This window comes from Colletotrichum costaricense (assembly GCF_030867565.1).
Source record: "Colletotrichum costaricense strain IMI 309622 chromosome Unknown Scaffold_7.1, whole genome shotgun sequence".
In the NCBI taxonomy this organism is placed as follows: domain Eukaryota; kingdom Fungi; phylum Ascomycota; class Sordariomycetes; order Glomerellales; family Glomerellaceae; genus Colletotrichum; species Colletotrichum costaricense.
The window spans coordinates 2,513,368-2,532,268 of NW_026848236.1; the positions used below are offsets into that span (position 1 = coordinate 2,513,368).

Here is an 18,901-nt window from a genome sequence, read left to right on the forward strand (position 1 = left end):
TCCAGCGGTCCAACCTATTCCCTAGGTCGGCTTTTGCATCCGTGGCATGAACCCCGGGCGCTTGCCTCAGCCAAAAACCCCCATTTGCTACTGGATCTAGCCTCTACACCTTGGACCTGCCCTGGACCACTGGCGGTACCGCAGGCACAGTTTGCTGAGAAGCCACCTGGTAACTTTTTTTTTCGGCCTGTCTCTCCTTGCCAAGCTACCTGCATCTGAACACGACATCCAAGCCGTCTTTCAACCGCGTGGTCGAAACGCCTCCTCAATCGCCCTTCTTCCTTCTTCACTTTTACCCAATTCTTGTTGTTTCTCCCCTTCAACAAACCCACCAACCCCCCGAGCATCACCGCTCTCACCTTGCCTTTCATCCTCAAGCAACCCATCCATTGTTGCGTCCACATCTCCCCTTGCGCACCTTCCACCTGTATGTTCTCCGATCGGCGCTTGCCCCAGACATCTCGGATCATCTGCTCCCGTGTGCAGAGCTCAGCACAAATTGGACTCCATTGCTAACTTGTCCATTATCCAGTCATCCGAATCTCTCTCTCTCCACAACTTCTCCATCAGTGAGGCATCGAAGATACACCGTGACCCTCAACGGCACCCTGAGCACTTGCGGCCCTTGATCCGACAAACCGTGGTCTTTGCTGTTCTCAACTGCACCAAGTTGCATAATCTACCATACCCCTTAATACCCATCTGGTAGCGTTTCTGCGCCATCCACAATCGCAACAATGACAGTCTCCGACTTTCTCAACACCCAGACCGTGGGCGGTTACCTTGTCTGCTTCCTCGTCGCTGGTGGCTTGATCTACAACTACTCTGGCAACAAGAAGCCTGCGCAGATTGCCAAGACTGCCAAGGCATATGTTGAGCCCAAGAAGGACACCAACGCAAAGAAGCAGCGAAAGGCTGCCTTTGCTTCACAAAAGCCCGAGGAGAAGGCTTCCACGAGCGCAGTCGATCCCTCTAGCACATGGCTGAGCAATGACCCTAAGGAGGAAGTTGATAATGCCGATTTCGCCAAGAGGATGGCCAGTGTCAAGGAGGGCAAGAAGTTTGATGGCAAGTCTGCTGCTGATGCCAAGAAGAAGAAGACCAAGTCCGTCAAGCAATCGCGTGCTGCCGAGAAGAAGCCTGTCGAGGTCACCGAGGAGGAGGAGGAGGAGCCCGCCGCTTCCTCTGCCCCCGCCGTCGAGGCTGTTGAGGAAGAGGAGGAGAGCTCCCCTGCCGCTTCCCCCGAGGTCACCCCTGCCGACCCCAGCGGCGTCAATGACATGCTCGAGCCCACCGCATCCGGCCCCTCCGTCCTCCGCCTGACCGGCACCGATAAGGAGAAGCCCAAGGCCAAGAAGCAGAAGGCCCCCGAGCAGGCTGAGACCAAGAAGCAGCGCCAGAACCGCCAAAAGGTTGAGGCCAAGAGAGCCGCCCGCGAGGAGGAGGAGAAGGAGCGCAAGGTCAAGCTCGAGAAGCAGCGCCGTACCGCTCGCGAGGCCGCCGGCATCCCCGCCAAGGATGGCTCCCAATTCATGGCCAGCGTCAACGGCAACAAGTCCGCCTGGACCGCCGGCTCCCCTAACGGTGCCTCTGCTACCAACGGCACCTCCACTGCTGTTCAGCCTCTCGACACCTTCGATGCTCCGGCTCAGAACGGCACCTCTGCTGCCGCTCCCGCCCAGACCTCCAACAACTGGATCTCTTCCCTTCCCTCTGAGGAGGAGCAGATCCAGCGCCTCAAGGAGGAGGACGAGTGGAACACTGTTCCCGCCAAGTCCAAGAAGTCCAAGAAGGAGAACCGCTCCCCTTCTCCCGAGGCTGCCAAGCCTGCCGCTGCCGCCGCTCCGGCTCCGGCTCGCCCCATCGCCCAGGCCGTTCAGAAGCCTGCCTCCAATGGCAAGGTTGCAAAGCCCGTCACGTCCAACTTTGGATCCTTCTCCGCCCTCAGCACCGAGGAGGAGGAGTGGGATGTCTAAGCGGTCACTACACCTACGATTGTCATTCTCCAGGATATTCCGCCCTCCCCAGATGCGCTCTTCTCAACTACACCATCGTCTCCGCGCCGTCTGGATGTCACTTGTTATTTTAACTGTACAATACTTCTTCCTGGAGTGCGGCACACCTCAAAAAACTCTCTCTCACACACATGCAATCCTTTTGACGCCATGAAGAAGACGCCAGCATTGGTTCGATCACGCTTCCGCGAGACGGCGGCCTCATCGAGTAAAGGCGACATGGCTTTGCTATCGCATACACGCAAACAAAAACGATCTCGGCCACGGCATGAGATCTTGGAGTTGGGGGATTACATTGGCCAGCGGGCTGAGTGATTTGCACATGCTTTTCTTTTTTTTTTCTTCTTCTTCCTTTTCGGCCTCGAGACCAGCCAGCTATTGATGGAGGGGGGAAACGAAGGAGAGAGTGACGCAGGATCACGATGTATACGAGGAAGTTGAACAAAAGAGAGAATGGGTCTTGAGCGGGAAGAGGAACCAACAAAATATGAAACCTTTCCTTTAGGGCAGATTGGTTGGATCACATGGGAAATGGCCATGCCCCTACAGTCGTTGTGTGCTTTTTTCAGCACAGGTTCCCGCCAGATAACTTTTCAATGAGTCTTCTTTCCCACCAGTAAAAAAAAAAAAAAAAGACCACGTCCGTTTCCCAGGCAGTCGTGACTTGTCTATGACTTGTTTTGTTGTCATGTTACCGGGATGGTGCTGGATCAAGTGATGACATGGTAATGTGCATCATGTTATTTCTCCGCGTTTTTTTTTTATTATATTTTCTGCAGTGCACATGCTGGCGCTCCCCCACCTCGCTATTTCGTCACGATCTCTGCCCACTAAGAGGAGCCTTTATGCGTTGTAGTAGCTGGATCGTCCTTTGATCGAAGCTAGGAGGGTTGATCGTGGCCGGGGGTGTTGGTCGGGGGGGGCAGCATGTGAGAAGAGAAGTTGGAGTCGGGCGGGCTTTCCGTGTATTCCCCAGCTGGCTGACGCTACCCACCGCCCGCTTCCCGCGACCCAAGGTACAGCGCATCTTTTGCTAGCGTTGGCGGAGGGATGGGAGAGGGTGATTTTGGGTTTTCTCTGGTACTTTTTTTTTTTTTTTTTTTTTTCAAAAATGGTGAAGGGGGGAACGAACGGTCGACAGATCTCGGGTGGTGGTGCACCTGAGTTTTGTCGGGTTTGTGGAGTTGGGTTTTGGGGCCTTGACCGCTCTGTGGCTTACGATGTATCTGGTGGAGGAGAAGGAGGAAGAGGAGGGGGGGGGTGTGTGTGCGAGGGATGGCTTAGCTGCGATTCGGGTTCTAGACATGCATTCGCGTGAGTAGATAGGATGCTGGCAAGTGAGATGCGTGTTCTAGATAACGTGATAATTAAGAGCTCCCCATGTGGCCAGCTGGTTAGTTTGAAGCGGGATGTTGTTCCCGAGGCGGTGGGAAGGGGACATCGCGGCATCACGGGTTGACGGATAGACTCTGAACTTTCCAAGGACTTTGAGCTACTAATGTCGGGTAGTGAGTGCAGTGTAGTTGAGACCTTGGTATAGGTATGCTCGTGGGGGTGACTTGCTCTGCGGGACAAGACGACACGCAGAGGTGAGACATGCAGTTTTCACATGTTTTGTTCATGGCTACAAGTGGACGATGGGAAGAGAGGTTTGTTGGATCCCATCAAGAGGGAGAGAAACGGAGTGACGAAGCGATGGGGAGAACGGGAGGAGGCGCTTATGTCTCTTACGGTCTCCTGTCAGAATACGCTGCGAGTACAGCCCGGGTATGGAGAGTTGCTCGGATCAAAGTGTGCGAGAAGAGTAGAGGGCAGAGGGTTGTGTGATGCAGATTTCGGCCCGGTTGACGTTTACGACTTGTGTGAGGCGTGATCCGTGTTGCTTACAATGGCCCGTTTCGTTGGCTGTGTGCGTTTCTCCGTCCTGATGTGTTATGGACCATAGTTTTAAACAAGTCAAGCCGAGACGGATTGGGCTGGCGTCTTTACGAAGTCTTCAAGAGGAGGTCCTGTCTCTTCGGCGGAAGTGCTGGTAGAATGTCATGTTTCCGTAGCCGACCTTGGTGCGTGCCGTATGTGATTCAGACGAGGAAATATCAGTTGGTATTGTTAACGTGTTGGGATCGAATCGAACCTCTTCACACCCTCTTGGACAAGATCCGATAATCAAGGGAGTCTATTCGAAAGCAAATCCCTACGAGAGAACACGAAAGTTACTCACGTTTATGCTGGTGGGGGTCTTCTTGCCTTGGTTGCTAGCTAGCCATTTGGAGGGCCGCCACGAAAGGCTGATTTGACTTTTTCGAGGAGATGGTTGTCGTTCTTCCACATGATAGCTCCCGACGTCGGTGAAGTGGCATGGGAGCGTATCCATGTCCGGTTGCCCATTGTGGAGGGGAGCACGGGTAACATTTACCTGGTGGTTTTGCAGCACTGACAGTGGCAGTTCATCCGCGGGAATACTTACATCTCTGGCGGGATCTACTCCCTGCGGCCACGCTTGCGCATCCGCAGGCGATCAAAACAGTGGAGATTTCCCTATATCCTATAAAAGAACTCGGGTGTATCATACCGTAGTTTTGTGGCGGACGGGCGGTCGATCAAAAAGAAGCTACCGAGCGTTCGTTGCGCGTTTGCGTACGCATTGAAAGCAAATCAAGGGTCCAGCTGCCGTGCAACTCGTTGCACCCGTAGAAACCGGGTACGCGAGGAGAGTTTCCGCAGTGGTAGGAGCTGGAGGGGCTGAGTCGAGTGAGGTGGAACATGAGAGGGGGACAACGGAGCATGATTATCGATAGGCGCAGTTGTTCGATAATATCCCTCTCAGCAAGGGACCCTCGACGAAATGCATTGGTAGCAACCACCGACACTGACGGTTAGGTTAGGTAGTTAGGTTAGGTAGTTAGGTTAGGCTAGAAAGCGTGGCAGACATGAAGTAATCAACCATGGGCGGTCCACCAGACCTGTCAATCAGATCAAAAGCGGATCATCAGTAATGCCCAAAACCTCAAAGGGAGCCGGCCAAAGCTTGAGTTGCAAATGGCATTGAGAGTTGAGAAATCTATCGGACCATTGGCACTGCCCATGGATCAGGGAGTGCTACAGGCGGAGCCGACGGCGGCGACGGCGCGCGCGCAAGGAAAGGAGGTGAGAGCCGTCGAGGTAAAACCTCACCTAGCGCGCGAAACGCTGAGGCGTTTTGTGGTGTAGCCTGCCTCACAATGGTGCAGCGAGTGAGACAAGACTTGACAGAAAGATACAGAAGGCAGCGTGCGCAGGCAAACGTGCGCTAGGGACGCCGACTCCCTACTCCCCTCGGAGGCTTAGCAGAGAGGGTTTAGACCGCCGCCCGTGGCCGTACGCCATGGTCAAGTTGAGAACAGCCAGTGATCATTGCGGATTGGTCGTAGGAGGGGGGCTTGAGACATCAACGGTGCTGGCTGGACGAGGTGCCAGTCGCAAGTTGCCAGTTTAGGGGATGCGGCGTCCGCGGCGTTGTTGGGCGGCGGAGGCCGTCTTGTCGGACTTTTCTGGTGGAAATGGGAGAACAAGATTGAACAATTTCGTTTTACGGGATGTCGTGTTGTGGCAGTCCGGTTGATGGTTCGGGGTCCGGGTAACTGAGCTGAGCAGAAAAGTGAAATTAAGGCCGGACACTTCGACGCTTCCGGGTCAATTGTCCATGACTAAGTTGAAGTCGGTGGTAAATGATGACATATGGATCATGAACTGATTGCTCGCGCGATGGGCGCCATGGAGAAGAAATCCCCCTCTAGGAACCAATCCGTCATGACCAAAGGCGCGACGCGGCGCAGATTGGCCGAGTTGCAGATTCATGGAGCTCCGTCCCGCTTCCGGGCCCCCATAGCCTGTAGGCCGTGGTAGTACGGCGTAGGGTCGGGCTGGCAAGACTTGCGCGGCATTGGGCAATTGTTTGTCGGAGGGAGGGTTGCGGTAAATGGGTTCATAGTCGTGGTGTGTGGTGCATGTGCAGGTGCATGGTATTCAAGTTCGAACACTGGTCAATCTGGTTCCCCGAGCCTAGCACTCTCCCATTCCTTGAGGGGTCGGGTTGTCGTGGAGAGGGAGGGGAGCTTAACAGGGTCCATAGATGATAGTGGCATAGGGGGAGCGAATGATCCGACCTAGGTACCAGGTACATCGGCTCTCCCACCTCAGATAGCGTAATGCGTAAAACAAGTGAAAGTCTTGGCCGATTGAGATCTTCCGTTCTTTCCTTGCGCCGCCCCGATATGAACGGACCTTTGCTGGTTGTTTGCAGTGCTCGTGGAGGACGATTTATCAAGAGGAATGAGGAACAAGCCAGTTGCAGACGTTGAAGGCGCGCGACAAGACGGATCATCGGCCAAGATGGGACTGGCAGGCTTGAGGTGGTGCGTTGCGTTGGCAAGTCTACCTCGGTCCACGCGCGTCTTGGACAGAGACAGTCTGACTGACTGACATACTCAGAATTCGAGGATTCGGGCGAGAGGCGGTGGGAAACAGAGCACGTTGGACGAGGAATCGTTGCGGTGCAATGCAATGCGCTCCGTGGGGCAGCGGCACCTTTGTCTGTCCGACTTCCAAGGTTGTCCGTCTTGACCTTTGACTTGGCCGCCAGTGACGCGAGGTCGGGTAACCATGCGCAGCAAACAGGCACACTCGATTCGCATTTTGATTCGACTTGCATCGTGTGGGACAGCGGGCGATGGATGGACCAAACAGCGCACAGCAGCCAGACGCAGGCACGAGGCACAGAGCTGCCCCGGATTGGCGTTTCCTAGGTACTTGGCGTTTCCGGAGGGGGAAGGCGTAGTAAGTACCTTGTTCTCGTTCTGGTCTGTTCAATTGCAGCCTTTGCAGGACGAGACGCAGCTTGGAACTGTGTAACCGTAGTGTGTACGTGTACAGCAGACGACGACGACGGTTCGCAGTGTTGTGAGTGTTGTGGAATGGAGGCGCATTTAGATGCATGGAGACGACGACGGGTCCGCCCAGGCGCCTCAGACAGGTCCAACTTCACACCATTGATTGCAATGATTGGCATGCCCAACTTAGATTGAGCCATATCTGGTAGGCCGGGCTGCGTGCGTGCTCGATCCATAGTCGGGGGTGTCACGGTGTCCAGGACCCGTCCGCAGGCCGTGGAGCGCAATTTCTCGCGATCATCTGGCGTAAAGTGGACGTTCGTAAAGCGTCTGATGAAGATGCGCTCTGCAATCAAGCCAACGACTCAGGCGTTGGAATGAGATATGGTTGATACATTTTCCGACGCGTATCCAATGTTCCAAATAGCAGGGAGAAGGGTGACAGATAGGTCAGTAGAGTTTGAGGGATCCGAACTGTCGGATCCGATCAATTTGGATATCGGAGGTGGACTCAAAAGAGGAAGATGAGGAGAAGACGAAGAAGAATAGGGAAGAAGAGGACAGAGGGAGGCAGACAGAGGGAGGGGGTGTATGAGGTAGAGGTAGAGGTAGAGGTACATGCACCAGGTACGGAGTTCACAGTACTTGTCTTCGCTTCGTGGCTTCCTCTTCCTCTCCCCTTACCCTTCTTTCGCAGGCTTGCCAGGCCCCCATGCCCCCCGTGTCCCTCTCTCAAATCGCTTCCCCCGGTTGCCGTCGAGAAACCCACAATTTCCCCCCAGTCCACGCCTCTAAACTAGTACACTGTACCTTGGACTCTCGGTCTCCATGCGACTGGTACCTCCACCCACTCCCCCCTTCATTGATTGCCCGATGGGAAAGAAGGAGGGAGAGGGAGGCCGAGGAGGAGGGACCTGCCCACCTGTAGAGAGGAGAGACTGGGCGAGTGTGAAAGTAGGCGCTACTTACCTTGTCGTCCTTACCTTGCGCCTCCCTTTTTCGAAACGTCGTCTCTCTAAGCACCTCACTTCAACTCCATTTCGCCTTCAATTCACCCGTCCAATTTTCCCTCACTTCTTTCCGCTCTCTTTCTTGTCTTTCCCCCCCTTCCCTCTCTTCTCCCTCTTGAATGTCCAGTGTGTCCGTGTCTCAATTCCTCATCCCAAACCCGCCGCCCGATACCGCCAATCGAATCCATCGCCATCCTTCCATGTGGTAGCGCAATAGCAAGAGACAGAGAGACAACCAGCACCCTATACACACTCTCGAGAGGAATATACCGCCATAGGCCAACGTCTTTTCGCCCACGCGACCCAAGCCTCCGAGCCACCCTCATCTTCAACCTCAATCATCTGGTCCTCCCTACTTTCTAAACAGTTCCGTCCGAGCCCGCCCGCCCGTCCATCCATCTTCATCCGCCACTCCGACCGCCGTCTTGCGCTACGGTCCTATTATCTCACCCCAAGGGCCAAGGTACTCTGCAACCTCTGCCTTTACTCGCCTACTGAGGTGCATTGCAAGTTTCTTTTTTAGTTCCTGCCAGCTGGATTGGACTGCAGACTGCACCGGTTGCTGTCACGCCTGCGCCTGTGCTTCTTCCTCTTACACGCACCCCCTTCGAGAATAGCACCCGCCCAGGACATCACTCAACCTTGAAACCTCACTCTGTCCTCCGTCCTCCCAACACCAAACGTCGATACTCCCAGTACCTGGAGGGGTCGCACAGGCCGAGCCGCTTTTAAAGCATTTCGCGCCCCCGTACCGAAACTGTGTCTTGGGCTCTGCGCCGGTGATTCACTTCCATGGCGCTTTAGACTTCCCAAGCTCCCTCTGGCGCTGGCACGCGGTCCTTTCCCTTCCCTGAGCAACTCATCTTAGGTTCAAAGGCGCCGTATCCTACCTTACCGTCCCGTTCCCGTACCTCACCTTATCCTGGCTACCTTGAACATCCGCTTGGCCTGTTTGGACCACCTTTCCTCCTCGTGGTCCCTGTCACTTTCCTCCCACTTGGACACTTATTTCCTCCCCGCGAACCACTCGATCCAACAAGTCGACACCCCGTCTATATCACCCCCCTCGACACCCACAATCAACACACACACACACACACACACACACACACACACACCACCTACCTCTTCGAACACTCCCCGAATATATCCCTTGCCTTCCATGTGTACTAGAAATACCGGGCACCGAATACACTCCAGACCCTCTCCCCACGCCGGGGTTACGGCCATACCGCAAACATGTCATTACCAGTCGCCATCCAGTCGGCGATTTTCTACTACCTCGCATGTACACCATGTAACGAGATGAAGGCTTTCCGAAAGGCCAAGAAGAAGGCCAAGGAGGATAGGGAGGTGAAGAGGAAAATAGAGATGGAGCAACCTGGACTGTACCGTCATCCGGACCCCTTTCACACAAACCCATTTTGGGCCGAAGAGATGGCAGCAGGACCACACCTACCCAAAAAGTCAACCAACAAGAATTCGAGCCAGAGAGGTCTGGCGAGTGCAGGCCGGACGAGCACAGCCGCGAGTTTTGGCGGAGCAAGCACCGTTGCCGAGAGTACTAGCCCTGCGACTCCGACAATAAGTGCCTCAACGGCTGGTCGAAAGCTGTCCGGCGAGGGTTGGAATAGAGAGCTGTACCAACGAGAGGATGAGGAGCTTTGGGGTCACAACTTCACCGGCATGGGTCACAAGCTGATGGACAACATCGCAAAGGCCGGAAACACGGCCGGACGCTACATGGAGGAGAAGTTGGGGCTGGAGAAGCCCATCACCGATGAGGACCGCGAGAACTTTTACCGTACACCGAGGAACCCGCCCGTCAACGAGTACCACCCGCCGATAGTAGGAAGCAAGCCCTCCCGTCCGGACGCTCTCAAGTGGATGCTACAGCCGCCGCCCCCTGCCAAGCTTATGGAGGGCCGCATCCCCGTCGCCAGAACCCAGAGCACCAGCACAGTTGGAAGCAGGAGAACAATGGCGTCTGAGGACACTCCTTTGGACAGGCTGGTCCGTGAAAAGGCGTTGAAGAAGAAATTGCGGCAACAGGGAGAGAAGCTGCCCTTGGAGGAGACACCTTCGGAATCGGAGTTGATCGACTCACTTATCGGCAGGCGGTCACGGCGGACAACGGTATCGAGCAGGGGAATGTCTAACCGTAGCCGCAGCCTTTCGCTAGATTCCGAAGTATCTTCAGACGGCGAGCTGGTGGAACGTCGGCGCATCGCCCGTGCTCGACGTGTTCCCATGACGCCCGAGGAGACCTCTTCAGACGAGGACGACTTTGTCCAGCACCGCACATGGGATTCGTTGGGAAAGTCGAGTCCTCCCCGACGGCCTAAGCTGGAGACCATTAAGAGCTCCCGCTCCAACTCCAGGCAGGCATTAAAGGCACGTCCCAACGGCACGAAGCCAGATGTTGCATCTAAGGACAACTCTGACGTCACGCCCAAAGCGTCTGCCAACCCTATCATCAACCGCACCGCGGATGAGAACACACCTACCACTGTCACCGCTACCACAACGGTATCATGATGTTGGACACCTGCCACGAACTAGATCGAACAGACAGCCGACCAGAACACACTTTCTCTAGTTGTCTCTGGAATTCCCCGTCATCATTTGACGAGGGTTATTTACTGCATTATTTACTCCCAGAGAGGGGCATAGCGTTCATGGGAAGGAGCATTTGCATTTTTCGGAAATGGGATTCGGCATTGAGGCGTTAAGAGGCGTGCTGCCACAAAAGCAAGAGAGCAAGCATACGGTGGGCAATGGGATGTTTTCAAAAAATAGGGTCTGGGGTCTTTGGGTTGGTTTTGTTCAAAAGAGGACGAGATCCATGGCTTGTTTGATATTTCTTCATTTCATCTCTTCGTTTCTACATTTAACACATTTGGCCGCACACCAAGATGCGATGAAGCCTTTACTTCTTTGCTTTTACGCCCCTTTTTCTCTCCTTTCTTGTTTTCCCTTTGTCATGGCATTACTGGCAAGTAGCACTAGGAACATGACGGGTATTATTGCTCTGTCCGAATTCTTGTGTGCCCCAACGTTGAATGATCTGATCCGTTTTCCTTTTCGTTTGATTCAACTCCGTCGACGGTGACCAACGCCTCATATAACTGCGAACCTCGTATGCCATCCAGCCTCTTCTATCGTGCTCCTACAGATGCATTCCGCCGTCCTCGTCGTCATCGCCGAGACCTCTCATGCGCTCCTCCATGGCCCGCCGCAGTTCATCGTCCGCTAGGCGTCCACCTGTGCCGTTTGCTTGCTGAGTAGATTGGGTGGATTGCGTGGGGGGGCCACCCATCGTGATCACACCGTTGCGTATCGTGCCCATCTGGAATGTACCGTCCATCCAAGCAGGGTGTGACGAGCTCGCCGCAGTAGTCGACGAGCCACCCCCACCACCACCACCGTTGGTCGCCGGCGCACCCTGACGTCCAGAGGCAATCCTATCCTCCTCCGCAGCCGCCGCACCAAGCCCGTTAGTCGCTGGGATCCCATTCCCATTAATACCGTTCGCGCCGGCGACCGACTCGCTCGTGATCCCCCTCCGATCCGCCGCCCCCTGGCCCGCCTCCTCCTCCTCGATCTCCTCTTTACTCTTAAACTCGTTCCACGAGTGTCCCCTGCCCTCGACCTCGTCGCGGATAATCTGGACGCGGTCGCGCATGCGGGCGATGACGACGTCGTTTTCGCGAATGGCTTCGACGCAGGTCGGGTCCGGGCCGTGCCCCGCCGAGGCGTCGGTTGCCGAGTCGAGGGTGGTGGCGTCACCTGCTGCGTAGGGGGCGAGCTGGGCGTTTGAATATTCGAGGTGGAGGATGGAGTTGCGGATCTCGAGGGCTTTGAGGTGGAGGGTTGGGAGGGAGAGGTCGCGGAGGGCGGAGGCGAATTGGGTTGGGGATATTGGGCGGGTGTCTGCTGACATTTTGGGCGGTGTGTTGGTTTGACGGGTCGGGAAGGTTGAGTAATTTGGTTTTGGCGAGGTTTGGTATCCGGTTGTTTGCTGGCGAGTTTGCGACTTGGGTGTTTGGTCTCGTTGAGAAAGAGACTGAAGGTATCGGTGTGTGAACAAGAAAGGTAGATGAAGTTCTTGGGCAGCGGAAGAGACGGGAAGAAGGTGAAAGCGAATGAGAAACGACGCTGTTCACGAGTGGGGGATTGGACAGAAGGATGGACGGAGGGGGGACGATGACGATGTGCAGGCTTGGTGTTTGTAGAAGAAAGAGACGTCCTCCCAGGTAGATGCCGTGCAACGTCACCGCAGGTTTTCTGCCAGCTGGAGAGGTGAGGTAGCTTCCTTCCGAAGCTGAGCGCGGGGTGGGAAGGTGGTGGAAGGTGCAGTAGAAGGTTCCGGCGGTGGGGAATGAGCAGGGGCCGGTCAGGTACGGATACCTTGATGGAAAATGACGAAAGGGGGGAGTGCACTGGCAGGTAGGTAAGTTAGGTACTCCGTACCTTCCATTAGGTCTTACCGCCGACGGACTTATCCGCTCGCCTCGTTATCGATTACGTGCCTTAGTTCCTGCGTGCTTACCAAAGCCCCGGGGATGGGCCGGAAACTGCCCTTCGCCGGCTGCCGCGGTCCCGATCCCCGTGGTCGGAACAGGTACCAAAGAATTTACGGGCTTCGATTGCGTCTTGGAGATTGAGCCACTGCGACAACGCCGCCCGCGCGCGACGACGACGAACGACCACCACCACTACCTCCACGAACCAGCGACAAACGTGCGACGACAGCGCTCACATTACGAGAGGTGGCATACGCCTACAGCATTTGCTAAAGGGAAACCTCTTCGTCGACAAGCAGCCGGCGCATTCATGAGTCTCTAGCTTTTTGGTGCGCTCCCGCGAAACGAGCAAAAAGAGACGGTTGCGTCGCCCACCCAGGGCGGCTCTAGGAAGCCATGAACGCCTCATTCGGCCTCGTTTCCTCGAGATCGTTCCTACACCTCGGCCTGCGCGCCGCGTGCCGTTCCGCGCCGAATACGACGAGCTGTTCGCCCGCGTCACGACTTCTTTCAATATGCACCATCACCTCCTGGCGGACGCCCGCCGCTACCCGGACGTACATATCGGGCCCCTCGCCCCTCCGCCGAAGACAATGGCCGTCGCTCAGCCTCGCCGCCACAACGGCCGGTAAGTCAACACAAAGATGGGCTTCCTCCTCCTCCGCATCATCATCATCACCACCCAAAACCGACTACAAGAACGAACCCCTGCTCCGCGAATACGTAGACCTCCCGCTCGACTATAAGGACAAACACGGCCTGCGGTTCAGGGAAGAGAACAAGGACCTCTCGGCGGCAGAAGCCAGAGCCGTCTTCGGCGCCTCCCTCAAGCCCGCCGCCGCGAACCGGCTGCTGCGCATCATGCACGGCCGCCGCGTCGCCGGCACCCTCGAGGACCCCGCCTTCGCCATCAACACCGCCGCCTTCACCGCGCAGCAGCGCGACGCCGCGCTGGCGTACCTCCGCGAGAAGACGCCCGTCGACGAGGTCCTCAACGCGGGACTCCGGGCCGAGGACGAGCTTGCCGCGCTGGAGAAGGACCTCGCGGAGGAGGAGAGCAGTGCTGACGAGGGTGATGCTGCCTCGTCGACCGCCGGTTCTAAAACGCCGTCTCTCCGCAAAGAAACGCCCGTCGTCAAACCGGACCCCGTATACGGCTACAGCGCCTTCGACGCCATCCGCGCAAAGAACCAAGCCAAAGCCGCCGAGGAAGAGGCCCGGCTCATCGCCGAGGCCGAGGCAAAGGGCATCGAGTACAACCCGGGCACGCTCTCCATCCCCATCAAGCGTCCGCCCATGACGCCGCGCATGGCGAAGTGGACGGAACAAGGCGCCGCCTCGGACCTCGCCGCTCCGCCCCCCCTCACGTTCGCCGAGCGCATTCTCCCCTCCGCGGCCGTCGTCTTGTTGCTCGTGGCTTCGCTGTCGGCGTTCGCGGCGGTGTACACCCCGCCCCGCGACGCCGACCGACTGTTCCCCGAGGTGAGCGCCTCGACGGCAACGGTGGGCGCGCTGATCGCGCTCAACGTCCTCGTCTCGGTCGCGTGGCGCGTGCCGCCGCTGTGGCGGTTCCTGAACCGGTATTTCGTGCTCGTGCACGGCATGCCGCGGGCCGTGACGATGATTACGGCGAATTTCTCACACAGTTCCCTGGGCCATCTGGCGACGAACATGGTGGGGCTGTGGTTCATGGGCACCGCTTTGCACGACGAGGTCGGGCGGGCGAACTTCCTGGCGATTTACCTCGCCTCCGGCGCCGTCGGGTTCCTGGGCAGCTTGACGGCGTTTACGCTCCGCGGCTTGTTGACCGTCTCGACTGTGGGTGCGTCAGGCGCCGTGTTTGGCGTCGCGACGGCGTACTTTTGGATGCACCGGTTCGATTCGTTCAAGGTGCTGGGCTTCCCGCCGGATCCGATGAATGGGCCCCAAGGGTTGGGGTTCATTGCGCTGATTTTGGGTTTCCACATTTATGCGTTTTTCAGGCGGGGCAAGCAGACGATTGATCTGACGTCGCATCTGTTTGGTATGCTGGCCGGGTTAGTCGGGATTGAGTTCGTGACGGGACGGAAGGCGGAGGGGGCGAGGGTGGATGGGTTGGAGAAGAAGAAGGCGAGGGGTGATCTTGTTGCTGATGCGCCGCCTCGCGATGGACAGGGTGACGGCGGGAATGATGTCGAGGCTTAAGAGAGAGTCAGGAGATACGTCTAGATGTTTTGCTCTCCGAGGAGGAATGGGAGGGTGAATTGTGTATAGTTACAGTCCTTTGTAGAACTCATGGGATATTAGATGGTTGACCCCTATTATCACCCCCTTTGTTGGGATATTAAAATTTTGTAAATTTGCATCTCGCTCGCAGACGAGTAGAGGGAACGTTCTTCTCGGGGTCTGAAATGCGACTAGATTTTTGTGTTGAGATCATGACAATGTTATGCAGGTAGCCAACCTATTTCTATTTTCGATGGCCTGTTTCCCGACCCCATATGTCGGTCCAGTGTGTTGATAATTCCCAGCGTCATACTATCTTACAAAACTAAATCAAGTCCACGCCATATTGTACAGTCGTTTTCGTCCTTCTTACAAGAGGAGAGTCCTCTCTAGGTGATGTTACAGGTTTTACAAGGTTGTGCTGCCCGAGGCAATCAAGCAGGCATAGGAGTAGCCGCCGCCGCATCCCGAGCAGGCGTAGCATCCTTCTTAGCTGCCTTCTTCTTGTCGACCCGTCGTCGTCCCACGGGCTGACACCAAATCTGCATCGTCACGACATTGATGTCGGCAATCTCAACATCAATCACATCGTCAGCCTGCACGTCCGCGAGCCTACTATAGCCCTCCAGCCTAATCAGGTCCACCGAGGCGCCCAGGTTGTAGAAGGTGCTCAGCCGGCCCCTCAGTCCAAACGCGTAGACAGCATCAACGACGAATTTGAACGTCTTTGGCAGCGGCGCCTCGCCGAAGCGCCACGCGCGCAGTAGTGCCTGCGCCACCCAGTGCGTCGGGGCGTTCTTGTTGTCGACCTGCTTGATCTGGCGCTGGAGGGCGTGGAGCATCGGCAGCGCGTCGGAGAGGGAGCGGTGCGTCCAGGGAAGGATGGCGGCGGCATTGTCGTCGGACAAGAGCTCCTCACCGACGAGGGAGCGGCCCGTCTTGCGCTCGTGGGCGAGGGCGGCGTGGATCTGCCAGTGGACGACAAGGTCGTTGAAGCGGCGGATGGGACTGGTCGACTTTGCGTAAGCGTCGACGCCGACGGCGTAAAAGGGCGCCGGGCTGACCGAGAGCTCCGAGTTGCCGACGTAGACGAGGAGCCGGTGGATGTGCTCCGCGGGGATGGGTTTTCCTTCCGCCGACAGGGGGTCGATGTGCTCACGGCGGTAAGAGGCGAGACCCTTTGCGTTTGTGACCGCGTCCGGCTGGGTGCTGTAGGGGACGGGGATGGCGCGGGCCTGGCACCACTTTGCGGCGACCTCGCCAGCCGTGTGCATGAGAGTCTCGACGAGACGGTCGGCCTTGCTGTACGTGGACGTGTTGAACTCGATGAACGGATCACCCTGCCACGCCATCGACCTGGTCAGGTCATCGGCGTCGCCTTTGACGATGATATGGTTGAGAGATACCTTGGGGGAGTCGAACCTGGTCTCGAAAGGCGGCAGCTGTCCCTTCTCCACGCGGCGGTGCTTAAGGGCTTTGCAAAGGCGATTGATGAGGAGAAGGTCATCCCTATCTTCCGGGGACAAATCCGCGGCGGTAGTGATACGCTTCACAGGCTTGGGCGGCGGGGGCGGCTTGCCCACGACAAAGGTCTTGCTGACCGTCTGTGTTTCAAGGCCGGGCAGGATGCCAGTGACTTCATGCTTTGGGATGTGCAAAATATTTTGCACAGTGCCTGGTTCGACCTTGTAATCTAGGATGTTTCCTATCTCGTTGACTCTGGCGCTGAACGTCAAAGACGGTCGGCCGGGGTTCAGCGAGAACTCCTGCTCGAGCTCCCGCGGCAGCATCTTTTGGTTGTACCCAGGCATGTACAAACTCGATGGCGCCTTCTCAAGTTGACGAGCGAGCGCGGACTTGGGGTCGATACGGGAGGCGGGGTCGGCAATGTGGATGTGAATCCAATATTCCCCCGGCTTCTCGGCCACCTCGACAGAGAAGCCGTCATCCACATCGGCCGTCTGCTCAGAGTCCACACAAAAGATTGTCGTCTTTCCCCAGTCTCGCCTGTGGCCCTCAGCAATGTCAGGTCGGAGTGATTCGTTGACGTCCACGAGGGGTGTCTCCATGGTGGCGCCTCGCTGGACCGTAGTGCCCGCGAGCTTGTACTCGTAACGAGCTGGAATATCCCAGGGTGGAATCCAGCCAATCTCCTGAAGGAAAGTGAAGGCTGTCCAGTGCGCCACCCACTCAGAATCCTTGTAGCAGTCCGTCAGCTTGAGAATGGTGGAGCCCAGACTCTCGAGCTGTGATGGCTTCGGCACAATGCGATGGCACGCCCACAGCTCCATGAAGCGGATGTATTCGAGATCCTGCTTGCTCCATGTCGCGAGATTTGCCACCTCGTCGTTGCTGGGTCCGATCATGCCATGGGGCGTCCACTCTCGCCTCAGCCGGCTCGCCTGGATGACCCCACGGGCCTTGAGGATAAAAGAACCGAGACTATTCTGGCGGAGGAGGGAGAGGGATTGCGCCGGGTTTTCGCGCAGCGCGGCGCCCTCCACCAGTTCGCGGACCTGGTTCTCAACCTTGTTCAAAAGTTTGAGGTCGGATATGGACCTGACCTCGTAGATGTAGTTGCGCCTATGCCACTTCATATTGAGCGGGCGGAACCCCCATCCATCGCGAGTCAGGGCGGTATGCACAGCATACAGCTGATGAGGGAGGAACATGTCGCCCGCCTTCACGTGCTGAGGCAGAAGCTTATCCGCGATCTCCTCGAGGCTGAGGTACTGCCGCTCGTCCGTGGCCAAGTGTTTGCTCGCGAGGTCCAGGGTGAGCTGGGACTGGTAGAACGAGACGGAGTCCTGGTAGAATTTGATCAAATCTCTCTGCAAATCGGCGGCGGTCTTGAGAGCGGCCGGCGTATGGTTGTGAAACAGCGCGTTGCGCCGCTCCTCCGTTTCGGGTTCCGCAGGCAAAATATCGGCAAGGGGCTTGAGTCTGTACGGGTCGATAAAGTTTTTGAGGATGAAGAGGGTGACAATATTGCGCTCTGGGACGAGTTCACCGGTGCTCATGTAAAAGTACTGTGAATTGTTGTGACGGCCAATACAGACCGCCAGGATGGGCAAGCGGCCGCTGTTGTATCTTGTCTCGACCAGGTCACCGGGTTTGAGAGCGAACGTAGATCCTCGCAGGTCCTGGAGGTCATCGCTTTTGGACAAGTCGCGGTTTGTCTTGGTCTTCTCGTGCAGCTCGCCCTCTCGACCATTCATGAGTCCCAAAGCGCCAGGGAGCAGGTCAGGTCTGGTGAGGTAGTTCAACAGCGGCGTGTCCTGCGCGGGTAGGTCTTGAAGCAGACGCTTTGAGGGTGAGTAATTTGCGCTCTCCCATTCTCGGAGCCGCATTCTGATGTCCGACTTTTGGCGAATGTATTTCAATTCTTCTTTCGTGGCTGTGGTCGTAGGCTTGCGATACCCACCTCTGCCATTGCCATAGTTTCCACCACGAGCGTTTCCGCCCTGGTGGTCATAGTTCCCGCGATGATTACCGCCCTGATTGCCGCTGTAGTAGGACCTTCTACCCGCATATGACTGTAGATGAGTTCAGTGAGACTGAAAGATCCTGAGAAACATTTCATGAGGAAGCCCTCATCATGAGTAAGACGTACCCTTCTGGACTCTGTGGATGAGCCTGTCCCCAGCTGCTGGAGTGTTAGGGTGGACGGCAAGCCGCTGGCGACTGATGATGATGACGGCCTAGATGAAAGACATCTCCAGCACACATATGGTCTGCCCGAGTTTCGCAACATTGCGGGCAATGTTATGGCAATGCTGTGAGGGCACAGTGTTGAGCGACGTCCCTCGCCACGACGTTCTGTCGCGGCGGCTCACCCAAAATTTCTGGTCCGCGCCACGAAGTATCCACTTTTCGGTCCACTTTCGCGTCATCACGTGACCGACATCTCATAGCACATAGAGAAGGCACCTTCAACTTGCTCTTCATTTAGCTTTGAAGAGTCAAGTAAAGTAAGGTAAGTAACACTAGCGTGAACTATGAGTATTATCAACACATTAACGACGCTTTGGATCATAGAGAACCTGGAAGTTCAACTTGGACAAACATGGACAAGTAAAGCACTAGATGTCTATGGCGCAACGCACCGTCTCGTGGGCATAGATCAGTAAAGGATATCGTCTTGTGGGATATAGTGAGTTTATGCCCTTCATCGATAGTGACAGCGGTTTTGGGAGCTGTTGGCAGAGGACATTCGGCATGCTCAGTGGATCCCTTCATAAACGGTATGCCCAAATGAGTAGTGGATCCCGCCGATG

The 18,901-nt window shown here is 56.4% G+C and overlaps 7 protein-coding genes across 7 annotated transcripts; 3 read left to right on the top strand and 4 right to left on the bottom strand.

Annotated features, from left to right (window-relative positions):
- Positions 1-737: 737 nt before the first annotated feature.
- CCOS01_07982 (uncharacterized protein) lies at positions 738-1,976 on the top strand (the record flags this gene model as incomplete). The annotated part of the gene is made up of 1 exon (XM_060456144.1): positions 738-1,976. One exon carries the CDS (start codon positions 738-740, stop codon positions 1,974-1,976), a length of 1,239 nt encoding a protein of 412 aa, XP_060314036.1.
- Positions 1,977-5,979: 4,003 nt separating this feature from the next.
- Positions 5,980-6,705, bottom strand: CCOS01_07983 (uncharacterized protein; the record flags this gene model as incomplete). Its single annotated transcript, XM_060456145.1, has 1 exon — positions 5,980-6,705. The coding sequence occupies one exon, from the start codon at positions 6,703-6,705 to the stop codon at positions 5,980-5,982; it is 726 nt and encodes a 241-aa protein (XP_060314037.1).
- Positions 6,706-6,859: 154 nt separating this feature from the next.
- Positions 6,860-6,979, bottom strand: CCOS01_07984 (uncharacterized protein; the record flags this gene model as incomplete). Its single annotated transcript, XM_060456146.1, has 1 exon — positions 6,860-6,979. The coding sequence occupies one exon, from the start codon at positions 6,977-6,979 to the stop codon at positions 6,860-6,862; it is 120 nt and encodes a 39-aa protein (XP_060314038.1).
- Positions 6,980-9,132: 2,153 nt separating this feature from the next.
- CCOS01_07985 (uncharacterized protein) lies at positions 9,133-10,431 on the top strand (the record flags this gene model as incomplete). Its single annotated transcript, XM_060456147.1, has 1 exon — positions 9,133-10,431. The coding sequence occupies one exon, from the start codon at positions 9,133-9,135 to the stop codon at positions 10,429-10,431; it is 1,299 nt and encodes a 432-aa protein (XP_060314039.1).
- A 631-nt stretch (positions 10,432-11,062) lies between these two features.
- CCOS01_07986 (uncharacterized protein) lies at positions 11,063-11,836 on the bottom strand (the record flags this gene model as incomplete). The annotated part of the gene is made up of 1 exon (XM_060456148.1): positions 11,063-11,836. One exon carries the CDS (start codon positions 11,834-11,836, stop codon positions 11,063-11,065), a length of 774 nt encoding a protein of 257 aa, XP_060314040.1.
- A 979-nt stretch (positions 11,837-12,815) lies between these two features.
- Positions 12,816-14,603, top strand: CCOS01_07987 (rhomboid family protein; the record flags this gene model as incomplete). The annotated part of the gene is made up of 1 exon (XM_060456149.1): positions 12,816-14,603. The coding sequence occupies one exon, from the start codon at positions 12,816-12,818 to the stop codon at positions 14,601-14,603; it is 1,788 nt and encodes a 595-aa protein (XP_060314041.1).
- Positions 14,604-15,058: 455 nt separating this feature from the next.
- On the bottom strand, positions 15,059-18,378 carry CCOS01_07988 (mitochondrial protein cyt-4; the record flags this gene model as incomplete). Its single annotated transcript, XM_060456150.1, has 2 exons — positions 15,059-18,160; positions 18,238-18,378. 2 exons carry the CDS (start codon positions 18,376-18,378, stop codon positions 15,059-15,061), a joined length of 3,243 nt encoding a protein of 1,080 aa, XP_060314042.1.
- Between the last annotated feature and the right edge of the window lie 523 nt (positions 18,379-18,901).